Source organism: Rhinatrema bivittatum, chromosome 8 (genome assembly GCF_901001135.1).
Source record: "Rhinatrema bivittatum chromosome 8, aRhiBiv1.1, whole genome shotgun sequence".
NCBI lineage: Eukaryota > Metazoa > Chordata > Amphibia > Gymnophiona > Rhinatrematidae > Rhinatrema > Rhinatrema bivittatum.
The window spans coordinates 71,551,322-71,570,270 of NC_042622.1; the positions used below are offsets into that span (position 1 = coordinate 71,551,322).

Here is an 18,949-nt window from a genome sequence, read left to right on the forward strand (position 1 = left end):
TGGTAGGTGCCTTGCACTGATTTTCAGTGCTAGACACCAAATTTAGGAGCTTAAATATAGGCAAGCGAACAACAGCCCTAAAATAGGGTCTAAGGTTTCAGACTCCAAAATTTAGTTGAATTTTCATCTGAAAATTTGATAGGCATCTAACTTAGGTGCAACTCAGTTTTGGGGTTTTTAAATATCAGCTCACACACTGATTTTCAACATCGGGCACTTAAATCTAGGCAAATAAATTGCAGTCCTACATTTCAGGTTCCTAAATTTAAATAAATGTTCTCCCTAAAGTTTAGATACATAAATTTGGCTGAAAATCTCCTTACATTTAGGGACCTAAAACTGAGGCATCTAAATTTAGGCCTTCTTTATTTGCCTACATTTGGGTACCTCAGTTAGGCACCTGGCACTGAAAATCAGCACTAAGCTCTTAAATTTCTCCCCCTGACCTGACCCACTCCTGACCCCACCATGTTTTTAAAACCCCTGCATATACTTCCTGACAGGGAAGTAAAATCTGCAGGTGCTTTTGCAACAGTGGTCCTCGCTGGGCACAAACTGTCCAAAGGGAAACCCAGTGGGGGGTTTCCCTTTGAAAATAAGCTTGTGAACCCATGAGTAGGAAGTAACTGTGGGCCTGCAGTTTGTCTCAATGTATCTGATCCTATTGGTTAGAATACTAAATAAAAAAAGGACCGTAAGAGTGAAACAGATATAAACAATAGCAGCAAAAGGTCACCCCAAAGCTTGAGTGAAAAATCAATCTTATCAATAAGTTTATATGACTATCGTACTCTAGATGCAAATTGCATGTGTATTATGTGACTTATTTATAACTGTAGCATCTGATATTATAATCATGGGTCATCAATATGGAGTTCAAATTCTTCTATGTCATAAATAACTTTCTTTTCAGAATTATCTGTATTACAAATAAACACACTTATCTGAAAATGGATTTCCACTAGTATCTTAGACCAGCTAGTGGAGTTTGGTATAAAAGACTGGATATCTTTCAGATAAATGCAGTATCTATCACCAAGCCCAGCAAGAAATTTACAAATGTGTGCCATATAGATGTTAAATAATACTAATTGCTGGACTGGCAGATAATGTGCTTGGACTCAAAGATGTCAAATGACTCAAAGAGAAACAAATATTTCTCTCTCTGGGGTAGGAAGGGTGGTTAAAAGCTTCCTCCCAAACCAAAAATCACTTAAAGGGTAAAATCACTCAAAAATCACTGCGAGAGAAACTTGCCCACCACAGAATGTGAGTTGAAATGCATCTCCTTACTTTCTAAGGCTCCTCAGCCAAGGCTTTGGGCCTATACTATAAAAATGAAGGGGTGAAAGGAAAAGCTCCCACTCCTGCAGAAGCAAACAAAAATCCATACAAACATTAAGGGCCACTTGCAAACGTGCAAGCAGGAAGAAACCTTTGCAGCAGCAGCTTCCTGTAGTCGTGTCACGGCAAAGCTGGTTATTTTATGTGACTGATGTTGTTCGTATGTACTATGTTGTTTATTGTTTTTATTCTGTATGAAAATTGTACCCCGCTCCAAACCTTGGAGAGGCACATAATAAGTACGATAAATAAGTAAATACAAAGTCATTAATCCAGCACTGAACCTGTAAGCTATGCTCTCAGGTCTCAAGCTCTGAGATGCTTCTCTCCCCATGCATCTAGAAACACAGAAACATCCTTTAGCCTTTTGGGATGGAAATGAAGAAAAGAGTGCATGGAGTAACTTGCTGGTGCAGCAGTTATTCCCCTTAACCAATAAGCCTTGATACTGTTGATGCAACTCCATCATCGCTCCCTGCTTCAGTGGCAGGAGGGAAAAGGGGAATTGAATTCATTCAGCAACCTAGGGCCCCGACTTTTACGATCTGGGGAAACAAGTATGGGGGGTAACTTGCTAATGTTACGATTTCTACCCGGGCCTTAACCAATAAGACTGATACTTTGATGCAACTCCAACATTGCTCTCTGCTTCAACAGCAAGGCATAACGGGGATTTGCATTCAACAGCAATCAAGGAGTGGGAAACTGATAAGCACGGGGGTAACTGGGAATTGGATTTAAACAGCAACCAATGAGGACCCTGACTTTTATGGTCTGAGAAACTGTTAAGCATGGAGTAACCTACCCAGCCCAGCAGATACTACCATAAGCTTACCGGGCAGATTGGATGGATGATTGGGTCCTTTTCTGCCGTCATTTCTATGTTTCTATGTGCATGTACTCTGCATGGGGAGAGAAGCGTCTCATAGCTCGAGACCTGAGAGCATAGCTTACAGGTTCAGTGCTGGATTACTGACGTCATATAGTATATAATGCCAATGCAAAACGGTTTGTCCTGCCTTTCTGACAGTTACCTTGCTGTTAATGAGGTCACTGGATGTCACATTATAGAGAATTGTTCACAAGGAGCAGAAGTTACATAACTAAAGCATCTGCTGCAATTTTGTCTCTCACCTCCAGGCTGGTAATAACAGGGACAGGTGTGACGGGGTCCCCAGACTCTGCCAGGCTGTCACTGAATGTGTACTCCACCGCCTCTGTCCCAATAATTGTCCAGCACGAGCCGTCATTCAGCAGCTCACGGTTTGAGTCCTTTGGACAGGGAGAAGCCTAAAATAAAAACATTTCCAGGGTTACTGCAAATGCTGGAATGGGTCAGTGAACACAGTAATGAAAGGCTCAATATTCAAACACCTGCTGAGTACGTAGGATAACCAAGTAGATTCACCCAGGTTTCTTTGCATGGATATTCAGCCGCACCTACCCAGCTGTTTGTGTGGCTGAACATCCAGCTGTTTGCATGGCTGGAATCGCCTAGCTAGGTGTACCTGGCTATTGCTAAACATAGCGCTAACCAGCTAAATCCCAGAGCCCGCCCCTGCAATATCTCTGGCCCATCCTCTTTTTTACTTGCCTAAATTTATGTAGCTTGCACTTTTTATACTGCACTAATTTTGTTAGCTTATGTATTTGGATTTATAACCCGGTGTTTTGAGGAAGAAGTCCACTCAAAATGGGGTACATAAATTTAAAATAGCAACAAACATTAGAGGTTAGTAGCAGCTTAACAATTTAGGTCTAAAAGGGTGCACACAAAGGCTAAACTTGAAATAAATTACATTATGCCCAGATTTAAAACAGCAGCTTAACAGTAGTTGTTGGACATTTCTGATCTGAGGAAGGGCTGGACTAAAGGCAATGGCCAAACATTAAATAGAAGCAGGGGCACTGCAAGGGCTGAACCAGAAATAAGACAAATCTAATGACTAAACTTAAAATACAATGAAAAAGAAAACCTCGCAACAATAAATCAGCATGTTCGAGGCCCTCAGAATGCTGCCAGGAGGGCTCAGCTGCAGGGTGGTCAGGGCTTTTACTGGCGTCCTGGCGTCCTGAATTTGGCCGAGCTTTTCTTGGAAGCAGTTCATAGGCAGGTGCTGTCGATGGAGTTGTTATGAATGCCCCAAGTGAGGATCTTAGTGGTCTGGAGGACATGTATGAGAAAAACCTCTCTCTCGTGTAAATAGGTCCATCTACTATTAGAGCTTTGAAAATCAGTTCTTTAATTTGGCTCTGTAGGGTCAGGTGTGATGTGGTCATGCAACTTGCATCCTTCTATGAATTATGAGGGGAGTTTTGTATTAGCTGGAGTTTATGGAGGGCCTTATCTGTTAAATCCTTATTCAGAAGTGCAATAATTATAGTGCTTCCTTTATCAACCATTCATCAGGTATATAAAAGGGCATTTGGGCAAACTGCAATCTGCTTTTAAATCCTTCATCTCATTCTTCATATTTTTGTTTTCCCTATTCACCTATGATCCTGCAAGTTCAGAGAAGTATTCGTAAGCATTGGGCAGTTTTACAAATGCATTCCTTTTTTTCCCTTCCTCACCCATTTTTGCCTTACAGAGGGGCCAGAACGTAACAGGACCGAGCAGTACATTCAGTGTTTTCTGTTGATGTACAGACAGAGGATCTCACAGAGAACATGGAGCCTCATACAGGGCATCCGATGGGACAGTGTTCAGTGTGTCTGCTAGCTTATGAAGGAGACAAACTCCCTTTACAACCGGAGTCATTCTGTCTAAAAACTAACACCTCCCGTAACACCAGCAGCATTGTACACTAACTCGCTGCCCTTGCAACTTGATTTATGTCAGCAAAACTAAAAGATCTTGAAAAGCACGGATTATCGAACATCAGACTGCTCTCCGCCACCAAGCATTAGAAGTCTCTTTGGTAGCTCATTGTTTGCAAGCTGCACACACTTTTGAAACAGTTGTGGTTTTCACTGCTAGACAAACCTCAAGTTAGTACCTGGGGAGGGATTTATTTCACTATGCTTTTGAGAAATGAACAAAGGTGGATATATAGATTACATACAATGGAACCTAATGGTTTAAATAAAGAGGTCTTGGCTTGGTCTTGTCTGTCTTTAAAAAAAAAAATTGCCTCTTATATGCTTCTACGTGATAAAAAATGTGTAGCATAACGTTGATTGACAGTTTGATCCACAGGGGAGGGATTTATTTGAGATTGACAAAAAGACATATGATGGCATCAGGGGAGGGGTTTTGTCCAATGTGTAGATTGCTTTTTGATTGGCTGAAGACAAGTTTCAAGTGCTCTTAATGGGACTTTGCTTCCCTTTTCCGGTATGCAAATTTGTAAGTAGGGTTATCAGTTTAAATTGTGTTTTCACTTTTGAATTACTCTCTTCTCTAGGAATACAACTGTTGTTATCCCTGAAGAAGGCAATAGATGCCGAAACATTGGCCATGTTGGGTTACAACAGGAGCATTCCATTTTCAAGCAATTACAAAGGATTTGAAGATAAAGAGCATTCATATTTGATAAGTAACTGTTTAGAGTTGCTTTGAACGTTCACACTGCGTTGTTTTGAGCATTCACAAGTATGTTGTTTTCACTTAGTTTGTTGCACTGGGTGTATTTTTAAAGAAGTGGTGAATGATTTCAAGATTGGTGTTCCTTAATGATACTGTCTGAGGCTCATTGAGGACAAGAGACTGAAGATTAATTGAAGCACTGTAGATTCTGATATCACTTTTTCAAATAATAATTGGCAAAACCAGTCCTAATGTAATTATTGCACCTTTGTTTTTGTTTATTTGATTGGCAGAAATTGAGGTGCTTGCTTATATATTTTTGTAGTAAATCCTTATACAGTGCATTACAGTAGTCCAGCTCTGAGGTTACCATAACATAGAATATTGTGATTAAGTATGTCTTTTTAATGAGAAGGTGCAGCCTTTGTAACTTACATAATTGAAGGAGGTGAATCTTTACTATTGTCTAGATTTGTGGAAGCATTGTGAGTTCTGTGTCCATATTCAAAAGCCATTTAGAAGGATAATTCAAGTTATCCACTAAATGGGAAATTTGGCACATTCTGCCACTTATCTGTCTAAATTACTGCCGGATAAGTAGTTATCCAGCCATAATTTAGCTGACTACAAAGGGGGCGTTCTGAGGGAGGGGCTGAGATATCTGGCTAACTTTGCCACATAGTGGGTCTATCCAGCTAGATAACGTTAGACCTGCTCCACTTGTGGCCGAATAACTTTCCACATAACCAGCTATATTCAAAAGAATATATTAAAAAAAAAAAAAAAAAGATCATGGGCCTATAGGCCCTAACCAGACCCTCTTCTCTCGTTCACACAAGCTCCAAAGCCTGCCACCCCCTTCTCAAAGTGGCCCCTTCTTAATGTGATAAAAATATTATGGCTGAGGATCGGTGCTGGTGTCATACCCTGCCCTATCCCCGCTCCCAGTTCCCATCTTTTTTTTTTGCGAATATTTTTCTCTCCAGGGGCCCCACCCTCCATCCTAACCCTATCCCTCCCAGCCCCTGTACTTTGAATTTGAGTTTTGATGCAGCCCAGATCACAGCAGCATTCTACTGCGATCACGGCCCCAGCGCTTCTGGTGTTGCTGGGCTGCTATGATGGAAGCGCTGTGAATAAGCCACCGGGCTAGCCCCATACATGAAAACTGTAAAGATTAGTTTGGTAGATAGAATAAAAGATGAGGCATGGAAAGAGCAAGAGAAAACTATGGAGAAAAGTTAAGGAAAGCCTTAAGGTCAAAACCAGCCCCCCTAGCACTGGATGAGCTACACCCATTGGGCTTTAACCGCAATGCAGTTAGTGAGGCGCGTCGGGGATGGGGGGGGGGGGGAGGGCTGACCGAGGGACATTGTTACCTGGAACTGAATGACCTTCTCATTGGACAGACAGAGGTACATCCTGTGACTGCCCTGCAGCTGGAAAGCACATTTATGAAGCTGGGAAACGGGCTCATCCACTCCCAGCAGCACATACTGTTTATTCACCTTTCGGATGACCTGGGAGGACACAGAGCATAGAACGGTTATTTCCTGACTCTCGCAGTCCTCGCTCAGGCTGGCACAATTTTATACAACCTGGCCAGCCGGAGGGGCAGGCCCTCAGTGACTTGGCAAAGCAGTAAGGCAGAAAGATCTGGGGGCCAGGTCAAGCACGCTTTTCTGCCTGATCTCTCGCCATCCATCGCTTCCTATTCCCAACTCATCACCTTGCATCTTCTATCCCTCCCCTCTCTCGCTCATTGCCCTTCAACCCCATCCATGTTCCCTGCTGTCTCTTCCCACTCCACCCTCCAGCTGCTTCGTCTCTCTTTTCCCTTACAATCAGTGCCACAAGTGCAGCAATGCACTGCCAGAAAGCGGCAGAGCACTAACCAGGAGGAGGAGGCCAGGGGATATGGGCATTCGCCGTCAGCTCTCCTAACTCGTATCCCATTTGATGTCTCTTCTCCTCTCTCTATTGTCTCTGTTCAAAATTCACTGCGCGCTTCAGGTAATGGAGCAAAGAGCAGGGGCATTAAGAAGAGTAGTTTTGGCATCCCCCGCCCTCCCTCCTTTTTGTGGACCTTTTATCCCCCTTTCATTTTTACTCAGACCATAAATGAGTGCCAAACCTCACCCCAGCGGATTGACCTCTCTTCCTATACGATTGCCCCCCCTCCCTGCTGCGCTCGCTGCCCCCTCCAGTTCCTACCGGCAGTGGCTCTGAGCTCCAGCGCGCGCGCCTGCTCCTCCATCCTTCCCTCGGGCTCCAGTGCGCTTCTCCTCCCTTCCCTCTTTTGGCAGCAGACCTGAGACGCTAGAACCAGGACCGCACGCCCGCATTTGACAGACCGGGATGGTCTCCTATCTTCGACTCTTCCGTGCCTGCACCACAGCAGACACGCAGGAGCCCCTTTCCCTGCCCTCATCCCAGCACTGGCTTGACCAGAGATTACATTGTTTAGTTACTGCCATAGCTGGACACCGTATCAAAACCTAAAACAAAATGAATGTCTAGCAGGCAGTTGGGAACCCTATTCCTACGACTCTCTCCCACTGCTTTCCCATAATGCCTCCCAAGCCTCCATCTGTCTACCTGCCTTGTGCTTCCTCTGGTCCTCTCTTCATACTCACTCTGTCCTGTTCCCTTTGTGCCTAATTTGTCATTCCCTGCCTCCCATGCTCCTTCGTTCATTCACCTCCTCCACCCCAGTAGCCTCTTCTGCCCCACCCCCCTCTCTCTGTTCCTACTGCCCTTACTGTCTCTCTCTCATCCCTCACATGTGCCCTCCTTTCTCTCCCCTGTGCTCCTGTCTATCTCTACCCTCTGTCCACTGTGCCTTCCACTAACTCTCTCCTCTCCCTCTCCTGTTTCTCTTTTCCCTCCCTCCCCTGTACCTTCCCCTCAGCACATAGCAAGGGGTCCACTGCCGGTCTCAGATCCGCGGGAGGAGCTGGAGTCCTGAGGGAGCTGTGCTGCCGTTCCTCCCCTTCTCCCCTCAGCTTCCAGTAACAGCAAGATCTCACTCAAGCTGGGAGGGTCCCTGGGCCCACCAGCCCGCAGGCTGGCTGCTCCAGGCAGCTACATCCCTGGAGGCCTCTTTCACATACCCCACCCTAAGAAGGGCAGAAAGCAAAAGAGCAAAACCTGCCAAAAACTTCTCACTTTTATACCTCCCACCAACCATTGCTCCCTAGTCAGAGAAACCCACACATTTAAGGGAACGCACACCATTTTTCCCCCAAAATCACAGCATCCCATAAACAATTTCTGCTCTAGAAAATGGTCATCCTGTGGTCACTTTGAGTTAATGCAACAGAAAACAAGTAAAAACAGTTATCAGCAAAGTCAAACATTCTGAGTGCAGAGTCTCCCCCATCCAAAGTGTCTTGTGCTCCTAGAACCCAAAAAGAAAGTCAATTTTTTTTTGGGGGGGGGGGGGGTCTAACCACACCCCTTAATATAGTGTTTCTCAAAGTGCTCTTGTATCTCATACATGAGAATCTCATTTAATCAAAGAGGTGCTGATATTTGAAAACGTTGATGTGGGACATATTTAGAGCAGCAGACAACAATCCAGTCTTTGGACTAAGTCCCCTGTCCCTACGCACCATCCGCCAGCCAGTATTTCAAGCAGCGAGTAAATGTTCCATCTCAGCACGCCTGCAGGAGAACTGCTATAAAATGCTAACACGTTGGTATCTCACCCCCCGCCAGATTACCCTACTGTCAATGAAAAGTGCTGCAGGAACTGTGGTGCGGTGGGCACCGTCTTTCATATATGGTGGGATTGCCAGGGGGTATCCTCCTTTTGGACGCAGGTTAGCCCTGGGAATTCAAGTTAAGGAAGCCGCGGAGACTGCTCTAATTGGGGTACCTTCTCCACAATTGAATAAATACTAGTAACGTTTTGCCTAACAAGTATTCATAGCCTCTAGGTGTGAATTAGCACTTCACTGGAAAAGTCCGAACCCCTCTGCAGGCTGTAGTTAGAAAAGTAAGATTTTATTATCGAATGGCTGCTATCACTGCCTCCGGACTTCATCAAAAATTGTTATTTCAGAAAATGTGGTCATCATTCATAAAATGAGAGGCCGATAGATCTAATGGGGACCCATCTTGTAAGGGTTGGGTTTACTTTTATACTATCCCTCTCCCTTCAGATGTTTTGTATTAATTACCGGCAGTGATATTAAGGGGAGAGTAGCAATGAGGCTGCGTGTTGTATATTATATATATATATATATATATATATATATATATATATATACCTACACACACACACACATATACATACTTTATTTATCATGGAGGAGTTTATTTTCTTTCCCTAGATATGCCTAGATCAATACACTTAAAGTGTATTTCTTTTTCTGCCTATGAATCCCTATGCCAACTTATAATAGCAACTGATGTATTAGATGAAAATTGTGAACAGAATTGAGGGGAGGGCTTGTTGGTTAAGGGAAGATGGGGTGGGGCGAGGGTTATTTTCAGGGGAAGTACTCGGATTGTCAGTTACTGGTTTTTGTTTTTTCATTTGCATTGTGATGTTTGCACTGATTTTCAATAAAAAAAATTGTTCATTTAAAAAAACCCAACTCTTTCTTTCTGTTATTTGACTTAGTGACTCTGGAAGAGAGTTCCACAACTTGGGACCCACTATGGAGAACATTCGGTCTCTTATTTGTGTTAAGTGTGTGCTCTGTGTTGTAGGCCCCTTTAGAAGTCTTTTGTTTTTTGATCTTAGGGCTCTCTACGGAGTGTATGGTTGAAGTGTCATGCCTGTTAAAGCATGGTTTAATGTTATTGATGATATTAAAAATTAGAGTTAATACTTTATAATGAATTCTGGATTGTACAGGAAGCCAGTGCAGTGCCATCAGCGAGGGGGTGATGTGGTCACATTTCCTTGTCCCTAGTAGGAGTCTGGCTGAGGCATTTTGCAGTAACTGTAGTGGTTTTAGTAGTCCGGAGAGTAGTCCTAGTAATAGGGAGATGCAGTAATCTATGTTTGAAAATATTAGCGTTTGTAAAACAGTGCAGAAGTTCTGGTTTCCAGGATACCCAGGAGGGTGATACATAGGAAGGAGTTGTTGGGTTGTCTGCTGGCGGAGAGAGTGCTGAGCTAGTGTCAGTGTGAGGGCTCTTAGCTTGAGTCTATATACTTGAACTTTCAAACAATCACAGTTCGTACATCTTGTATAATTCCTTCTCTCAATTTGAGTAACTGAGTGGGATAGGAAGAGGGGGGGGGCGGGGGGTTCAGGACGGGATTCTCTATATATGTCACCGCCTCGTTAGTCTTTTTTTTTTACTTAATGTAAGAAATAGTGATTAATCAAGTAAATAAACTAAACTAAACTTATATGTGGCTATCTCTTGCTATTAAGATTTGTTTTTCATTGTGGTGGTTTAAATAAAAATTTCAAGTTAAAAAAAAGAAACAAGAAACTATCCAATTTCTGTGTTTTGGAAAAGCTACAAATTTCACCTACTAAAGGCGCAATGCTACATTGTAGTGGTCAGTATTCAAAGCTGACTGTGTAAGTAACTTAGCCGGTTAGAGCTTATCCGGCTAAATTATGATTTATATTCAGTGGCACTGCAAAGCCGCTGAACATATGTGTATATATATGCATTTAGCTGAAATAATACCCGACTATGTTTAGACCTGCTCTATGGCGCTTCTAAACTTACACGTATACTTATGCGGCAACCTCCGAATATTGATAGTTACTGATCTGCCCAGTACATGCCTACTTTTTGTGCATGTAGCTTTTAGCTGTATAAGGGACTTAGAAGCATATTCAGCGGCCGCTACTTAGCCACATAAGTTCTGCTTATCCAGCTAAATAGCACTGAATGTACTTTGATTATTGGGCCCGTAATGTCTAATACTGATAATTCCTTCTAGATAGGGTCCATAGCTCTTAATGCCCTGCCTGGATGTAAGATGAACAGGGGGAGGAGGAATTATCACATATTTTAATTCTTATGCCACTGCAGTCGTGAAATGCCCCCTGCTCTTCTCTACTTTTCTGAAAGCCTATCTCATGCTGCTTACCATGGGAGGCAGTGCCACACCAGTAACTGTGCACACCAGCTGTACCACTGAGCCATAGCGAATGTAGCCCTCCCGTCGGGGAAACTCACCACTGGAACCACACTCATCCACTGAAAAAAATGGCAGAGTAATAACACTTCATTTTCCTCCCACTGCAATTATTCACTGATAAAGGAGATTATCAAAATCTAAATAATCACAGATTACAGAATGGAATGGGCCATCTGGTCAATGACTCGAGCAGTGTTTTGCCCCACATGGTGCAGACCTGTCACGTCTCCTGCAATCAGCAGGAACACTTGCTTTTGTGGGCTATCTCCCAAACTCCACCCCAGGCAGCCCAATCTTCTGCCTGAAACGTAGTATGGCATGGTATGGTTCTCCTGATCCTCTTTCTCTCCCCTTTGGCCAGCAACCAGGAAGCAGAATTGGCACTTAATAGCGTGTCAGTTTCCTATGCGGCTAGTCTCGCAGGAGGGGAAGAGAGAGGATCAGAGAGAAAAGGAGAAGGGGTGAAGACAGAGGAGGAGGGTTGAGAGAATTTGGGATGGGGAGGACTAGTAAAGGATGGGGGCAGGGAAACAGAGAGAGAGGGAGAACTGAAGGAGAGGAGATCCAGTATACGAAGTAGGATGGAAGGAATGGAATAAAACACTGGCTATTGGTTTGTGGAAGAGAGAGAGAGAGAAGACTGGGGAATGGTGGGAGTGAGAAAGGTATAATGTTGAGGTGAGAGAGAGAGAACCCTGTACTGTGGAGGTAGGGGGAGTAATCCAGGGAGACAATGGAAGAGGAAGGAAAGGAGGAAACAGGAAAGAATAAAAGGCAGGGGGAATGGAGAAAGGAAAGCATGGAAGAATAGGAAGAGGAGACAAGTACCTCCCGATACTGGAATCATTTTTGTATTATTTCTAAGATTTATATGCTGTAAATCACACAGCTTGAGATGGTTTACAAATTAATATTCATAGCTTAAAGCTAGAGAATAAATTCATAGCTTAAACTAGAGAATAAAACAAATAAAATTGCAAAACGGCACAAACATAATGGATATCTGCCAGCTCGGTACAAAATTGATCACCAGTTCAGTCAGCAAAGACTTGTTGGAATAAAAATGCTTTCAACATTTTCTTAAATGATTTTGTACAAGATATTAAATGTAGCATTTTGAGCAAGGAATTCCAAAGGGCAGGTCCCGCAACTGAAGACATCCTTTCATGGGATTCAGCCAGATGGATGTCAATTTCCAAAAGGTCGCTCTGGGAGGACCCCAATGTGTGTGGGGTCCTCCCAGGTAGGCAGTGAATACACAAGTTAGACTGTTTGTATTTTTAGTCAGTCAATAAGGTAGCAGTAGGTAGGCAGTGAATAAACAAGTTAGACTGTTTGTATTTTTAGTCAGTCAATAAGGTAGCAGTAGGTAGGCAGTGAATAAACAAGTTAGACTGTTTGTATTTTTAGTCAGTCAATAAGGTAGCAGTAGGTAGGCAGTGAATACACAAGTTAGACTGTTTGTATTTTTAGTCAGTCAATAAGGTAGCAGTAAGTAGTGTGTTTATTTTTAAAAGTCTGCAGAACTGAGTGTTCTCCAGACTTTTAAAGAGCTGAGTGTTTGTTTTTAATACTAACTGAGTGCATTGTATTGAAAAAAAAAACCACAAAAAACCCACAAAAAAGTAGCCAGAAGCTAGAAATAAGCTAGGAGCAGTATATACCAAAGTAAAAAAGTTGAATAGTTCAGCTCAGTTACTCACCTTGGAAAGGTGTTGAGGTAGTGTGATTGGGTTTGAATAGGGACCAACATTTGTTAATCAAGGGAGCAGTGAGTCACTCAGGCTGACTAACTGAAGTTAGACTGTTTGTATTATATACCATTTAGAACCATCTCCATATACACAAACTTGCTGTATCCAATGTTTTAAAAAAGATTGAAACCAATATAAACCAGTGCCTTCACTTCCTATCAGTCTTCATTTCTCTATTAACTTGACATGACAAATAGTAAGTCCTGTTCCCTGTTTATCCAAACTCTGATAAATATCATCTAAAAATGATAGTAATAGGGTTTCAGTATCCCTACCCTGCCTAAAATCAAACTGTTCTTTAGCCAGTAAGTGATAATCTACTAAATAATCATTTAGCTATTCTATCATCCATTTTTCCAACAATTTGGCTAGAGAACACAAATTCAATATAGGACAAACATTTGTTTTATCAAGTCTAGAACCCTTGGGATCTTTTATAATCGATCTAATCGTACACTGTTTGTATTCGCCTATATATAGAATGGTTCTAATTGCATTAAGGTAACAAGTTGCTCGGTTTTTACTGTTTCTTTCTGTAACAAGTTGTTAAAATGTAAACCGGAGTGAAGACAGCTTGCTATAGACTATGCTCGGTATATAAAAGACTAAATAAATAAATAAATAAATAAATTCGAACTTTGGATAAAGTAAGAACAAGCATCAGTTATCTTTCAACTCCTCTTTGTAATGATTTTATGGCATCCTTTGCAAACAAGATTCTTAAAATATGCGCATTTTTTCAGTAGCTTCAGCTTGGTTGCTAAATTTAGCAGATCCCATTCAGGTTAAATGCAATCACTTCTTCATGATCTCACAAGTTGAAATGATTCAGTTGGTTGCATCAATGAATTTCTCTTTTTCCCTCTAAACCCATGCGCTACTGGTCTGTCGAAGGCATTTAAGGATGTTATCTGCCCATATATTGCAACAACTGTGAATTTATCCCAGGCATCAATTAGACTATAGTTAAAAAATCAGGTCTCAATCAATCAAGAGTTGTCAAATTATCGTCCAATTTCTTCTTTGACTTTGCTTTCTAAAATCATTGAATCAGCTGTTTTGAAGCAATCAAATACTTTCACTGAGGAACATAACATTCTTGACCAATACCAATTTGGTTTTTGAAAGAGCTTAAGTCACCAAGACATTACTATTGTCCAGTTTAGATGTATTTAGAAGAGGGTTCGATAGTGGCCAGAGTTTTGTGTTGGTACTACTTGACATCTCCTCTGCCTTTGACACCCTTGATCATCAGATACTGATTTATTTATTTATTTTATTTTTTATTTATTTAACATTTTTTATATACCGACAATCGTTTGCACATCGTATCGGTGTACAATGAAACTCAAAACAGGTAGGCAGAGCCTTTACATGGAACATTAACTATAAAATTTGAATTAAAAAGGTATAACTGGAAGACTTACAGGAAACAAAATGGTAGGCAGGGCAATTCCTAGAACAGTAGCTATAAAATTAGAGATAGAGGTATTTCAAAAGAATACAGAAAAAACAGGTTTTATAATAGTTATGAACTATATGTACAAGATATTTACAAGGGAAATCAAACAGTCTTGTGGAAAAAATGTTTTATACATTATGTGGATGGAGTAGCGGGAGGGTAGGCTTGTTGGAAGAGCAGAGTTTTTAGGTTTTTTTTAAATTTTGGGGTGGATGTTTCCATGCGGAGATCTGGAGAGAGAGAGTTCCAGAGAGTGGGGGCGGCGAGGGAGAAAGCTCTATTCATAGTATATTTTAGCTTGTAGGGTTTGATAGAGGGGGAGCGGAGTGTTCCTTGGAGGGCAGGACGTGTGGATCTGGTTGATGTGCGAGGAAGGAGTGGGGGGCAGAGCCAATTGTAGTTTTCATTGGCGATACTTTTGTGAATCAGGGAAAGAGTTTTGAACAGGATACGAGATTGGATTGGTAGCCAGTGGAGATCAAAGAGGGTAGGAGTGATATGATCTCTTTTTCTAGTGTTGGTAAGGATACGTGCAGCAGCGTTTTGTAGGAGTTGTAAAGGTTTGGTGTGGCTGGAAGGGAGGCCGAGTAGGAGAGCATTACAGTAATCGATCTTGGAGAGGATGATAGATTGGAGTAATGTGCGAAAATCTGAGAAATACAGGAGGGGTCTGAGTTTTCTGATGGTTTGTAGTTTAAAATAGCAGTCACTTATGATAGCTTTGATTTGGGGTTTGAAGGAGAGTTGATTATCAAGACGAACACCAAGGTTGCGGATGTGTGGGTGGAAGGTGGTGGAGGAGTAGGATGGAGGAGGGGAAGGGAGGGTTAGTTTAGTGGAAATGATGAGGAGTTCGGTCTTTTGGGGGTTGAGAGCAAGGTGCATGTCAGTGAGTAGTTTGTTGATGGCGGTAAGGCATGATTCCCAGTTTTGGAGGGCTGAGTTAAGAGAGTCAGAGAAAGGGAAGAGGATTTGCACATCATCTGCGTAGATGAAGTTTTTGATGCCAAGATTAGTGAGGAGGGTGGTGAGAGGAAGCATGTAAATGTTAAATAAGGTAGAGGAGAGAGAGGAGCCCTGGGGAACACCCTGATCCAGTTTAATGGCATCAGATTCGTGGTTGTCTAGGAGAACTGTAAATTGGCGATTTTGTAGATATGATTTAAGCCAGGAGAGTGCAACTCCAGTGATACCGATACTGTTTAGGATGTTAAGGAGGATGGTGTGGTTAACAGTATCGAAAGCTGCAGAGATGTCTAACATAGCAAGGAGGTAGGAGGTACCAGAGTCAGTTCCCTTGATAATGGTGTCAGTAAGAGAGAGGAGTAAAGTTTCGGTGCTCAGATGCTTTCGAAAACCATGTTGTGTAGGGGGAAGAATGTTTTGTTGTTCAATGTAGTCAGAAAGGCGAGAGTTAACAAGCTTTTCTAGGGTTTTAGCGAGGAGGGGAAGGTTGGAGATGGGTCTGAAATTAGAGAGGGTGGTGGTGTCAAGATTGGGTTTTTTAAGGATAGGTTTAACTACTGCATGCTTGAGTGGGTTGGGAACAATGCCTTGTTCTAGTGAGCAGTTCAGTAGGATAGAAAGGGGTTTGGAAAAAGTTTTCGGAATGGAAAGAAGGAGTTTAGAGGGGATGGTTTCAGCGGGATGAGAGGATGGTTTCATTTTTTTTTAGGATGTTTTCTATTTCCAGGGTGGAGGATGATTCAAAGGTAGACAAGGTAGATGGGAACGAGTTGAGGAGGGGTAGGTTCAGATTATTGGGGTTAGGTGAGAATTGTGCGGTGAGGGAGGAGACTTTGTTTTTAAAGAACAGAGCCAGATTGTTGCAGCGGTTCTTAGAGATGGGGATTTGGGTATGTGCAGAGGAAGAGTTGGTAAGGTTCGAGATCAATGAAAAGAGGACTCTGGGGTTGTGTTGGAAACCATGTATTTTTTTGGAATAGTATTCTCGTTTAGTGACAAGAATGGTGTTTCTGTATTCATGCATAAGCTGGTAGTAGGTTCTCTTGTGTGCTGGGGAGGGGAGTTTGCGCCAGCATCGTTCGGCCTTTCTATGGCGGGACTTGAGGTTTCTAAGTTCAGATGAGAACCAGGGTTTTTTATTTGGATGGGTAGCTTTGATAGTTTTTGTCATGATGGGGCAGAGAGTATTGGCAATGTTTAGGGTAAGGTTGTTCCAGGATGAAAAGGCATTGTCTGGAGATGAGATGTCGAGTTGGTTGGTGAGGGAAGAGCAGGCTTGAGAGAGGGAATCTAAGGAGCATGTTTTACGGTATTTGAGTGATAGGGGCAAGGAGGGGGAAATAGGAGTGGGTGGGGGAAGTGCAAGAGTGGTACGGATGATAGAGTGGTCAGATCAGGGTACAGGAAGACATGTAGGAGAGTGGATGGTTTTGATGGGTGAGTTTGTAAAGATAAGATCAAGAGTATGTCCGGCTTTGTGTGTGGGTGCATGTATGCTTTGGGTAAAGCCCATTGCTTCGAGAGAGGAGATGAAGGCTTGGCATGCCGGAGATTGGGGGGTGGCATCAACATGTAGATTAAAATCTCCTAGGAGGATAGTGGGAAGGTCTGGAGATAGAGAGTTAACAAAGAATTCGATCAGAGGAGAGGAGTCTTTTTCTAGCAGTCCAGGGGGGGTGTAGATAATGCAGATTTGGAGGGATTTGGATTTAAAGAGACCAATTTCGTATTGGTTGGGGAGGTTGCAGGTATAGGGTGTAAGCTTAAGGTCTTTTTTTGCAGCTAGGAGTAAGCCACCTCCTCTTTTGTTCTTACGTGGAATGGAAATGAGATCATATGTATCGGTGGGTAGTTGATTTATGAGGGGGGTGTCATGGGGTCTGAGCCAGGTTTCAGTAACTGCACAGATTTCTGGGTTGTAGTCAGTTAGGAGGTCATAGAGGATGTGAGTTTTCTTTTGCAAGGACTGGGCATTGAAAAGGAGAATTGATATAAGTGATAGGCCTAGATTTACCGCTTAAGGGAGTGTGGAATTGTCAGCACAGTGCTTGATTAGTTTAGATCCTATTTGTCTGAACAGCCCAGCAAGTTAAAATTGGTCCTTGTTATTTCTGATTGGCACAGCTTAACTACCAGAGTGCCTTAGGGATCTGCCTTACCAGCCACTTTAATATCTATTTGGCCCTGATCTATAGGTTACTGGCTGGGCTTTGTTTAAGATATCATCTATATGCTGAGGTTCAATTTTTAAATATCTGTTCAAGCAACTTGCTCCACCGCTTTTAACATACTTTCGATCTGTTTATCAGCTGTGAATCAATGACTTTCTCACAGCAGACTTGTCCTGAATTTAAGTAACACTGAAGTAATCGTCTCGTGTCATTCTGCTGACTTATCTGTTCCCACCTCATTCATGTTTGAGGATACTGTGATTCCTATTTCTTCATAGGTAAAAATTTTAGGTGTGATGTTGGGTTCAAAGTTAACTTTGCAAGAACACATGAAATCAATTGTTTATCAAGTTGAGATTTATGCACCAGCTAAAACCTTTCCTTAATCCCCCTAAGTTTTGCTTGGTGCTTCAAACCATGTTGTTCTCTGGTATGGATTACTGTAATTAGTTTTTTTAGGGCCATCGGCTAACATACTTAATGCACTTGATCTTAGAGAGTGCAACAGCTTAGATTATTTACGGCCAAGGTTTGCGGGCACACATTACACCTGTATTATATCAGCTGCATTGGCTGCAGTAGTATGGCGCATTAAATACAAAACAGCATTGATGGTACATAAAATGCTTGGTGAAAGCACTTTGCCATGGATGAATGCAATGTTGCATATTTACAATCCCACTCAGTCTCTTAAGTCATTGCAATGAGGTCTACCGGATGTACCCTTCCTGTGCCAAGTCCGTCTTGTAGAGACGTGTGAAAAAGCATTTTCGATCACAAGTCCAACTCTTTGGAATTCTTTGCCTGAACAGCTTATCTAACTGTACAAAAACCTTTACAAGATTTATATGTGGCATACACATTTTTTAAATAAATCAGTATGTATACTATTGATGATAATAATTCATTTTATGTTTGCTCATATGTTGCTCTTATGATTTTATGTGCACAAATAGGAAGCGATTCTTCAATCTAAAGTAACGGGATTCTTCAATCTAAAGTAACGGGAGAATTTACAAATTCATTTTAAAATGGCCAGTCAAGTGGATAAGGCAAAGGTAAAAGCCAGAAAGATGCTTGGTTGCATAGGGAGAGGAATGGTCAGTAGAACAAAGAAGGCAATATTGCCTCTATATTGTCCTGGTAGAAACCTCATTTGGAATACTGTTTACAATTCTGGAGATTGCACTTTCAAAAGGATATAAATTGGTTGGAGTCAGTCCCGAGGGTGGCCTCTCAAATGATCAGTGGTCTTTGTTCTAAAACATATGGGGACAGACTTAAAGATCTAAACATGTACACCCTAGAGGAATAACAGGATAAAGGCCTGTCTAGTCTCCCATCCACCCAACTACTCAGCATTACAATCCCTACCACTCTCTCAGAGATCACCTATGCTTATCGTGTACTTTCTTGAATTCAGATACAGTCCATGTCTCCATAGAGGTTCTCTCAGGGAGTGGCAAGGATTGTAAAGCTGAGTAGTTAGTGTGGATGAGCAGAATAGACAAGTCATATGGTCTTTATCTGCCATTGTGTTTCCATCACTAGGAACCAGGAAACCTGATTTCATCTTTTGCATCTACCACTGAAACTTATTAT

At 42.2% G+C, this 18,949-nt stretch overlaps 1 protein-coding gene across 2 annotated transcripts in view; it reads right to left on the bottom strand.

Moving 5' to 3' along the window:
• Nucleotides 1-18,949, bottom strand: part of RBPJL (recombination signal binding protein for immunoglobulin kappa J region like) — a 72,555-nt gene that overhangs the window by 5,635 nt on the left and 47,971 nt on the right. For both annotated transcript variants that reach the window (XM_029613445.1, XM_029613444.1), the window contains exons 7-9: nt 10,944-11,053; nt 6,253-6,393; nt 2,479-2,634 (exon numbers count right to left, since the gene is read on the bottom strand). In XM_029613445.1, the coding sequence (XP_029469305.1) occupies nt 2,479-2,634; nt 6,253-6,393; nt 10,944-11,053 (407 nt within the window). The remainder of the gene's footprint in view (nt 1-2,478; nt 2,635-6,252; nt 6,394-10,943; nt 11,054-18,949) is intronic.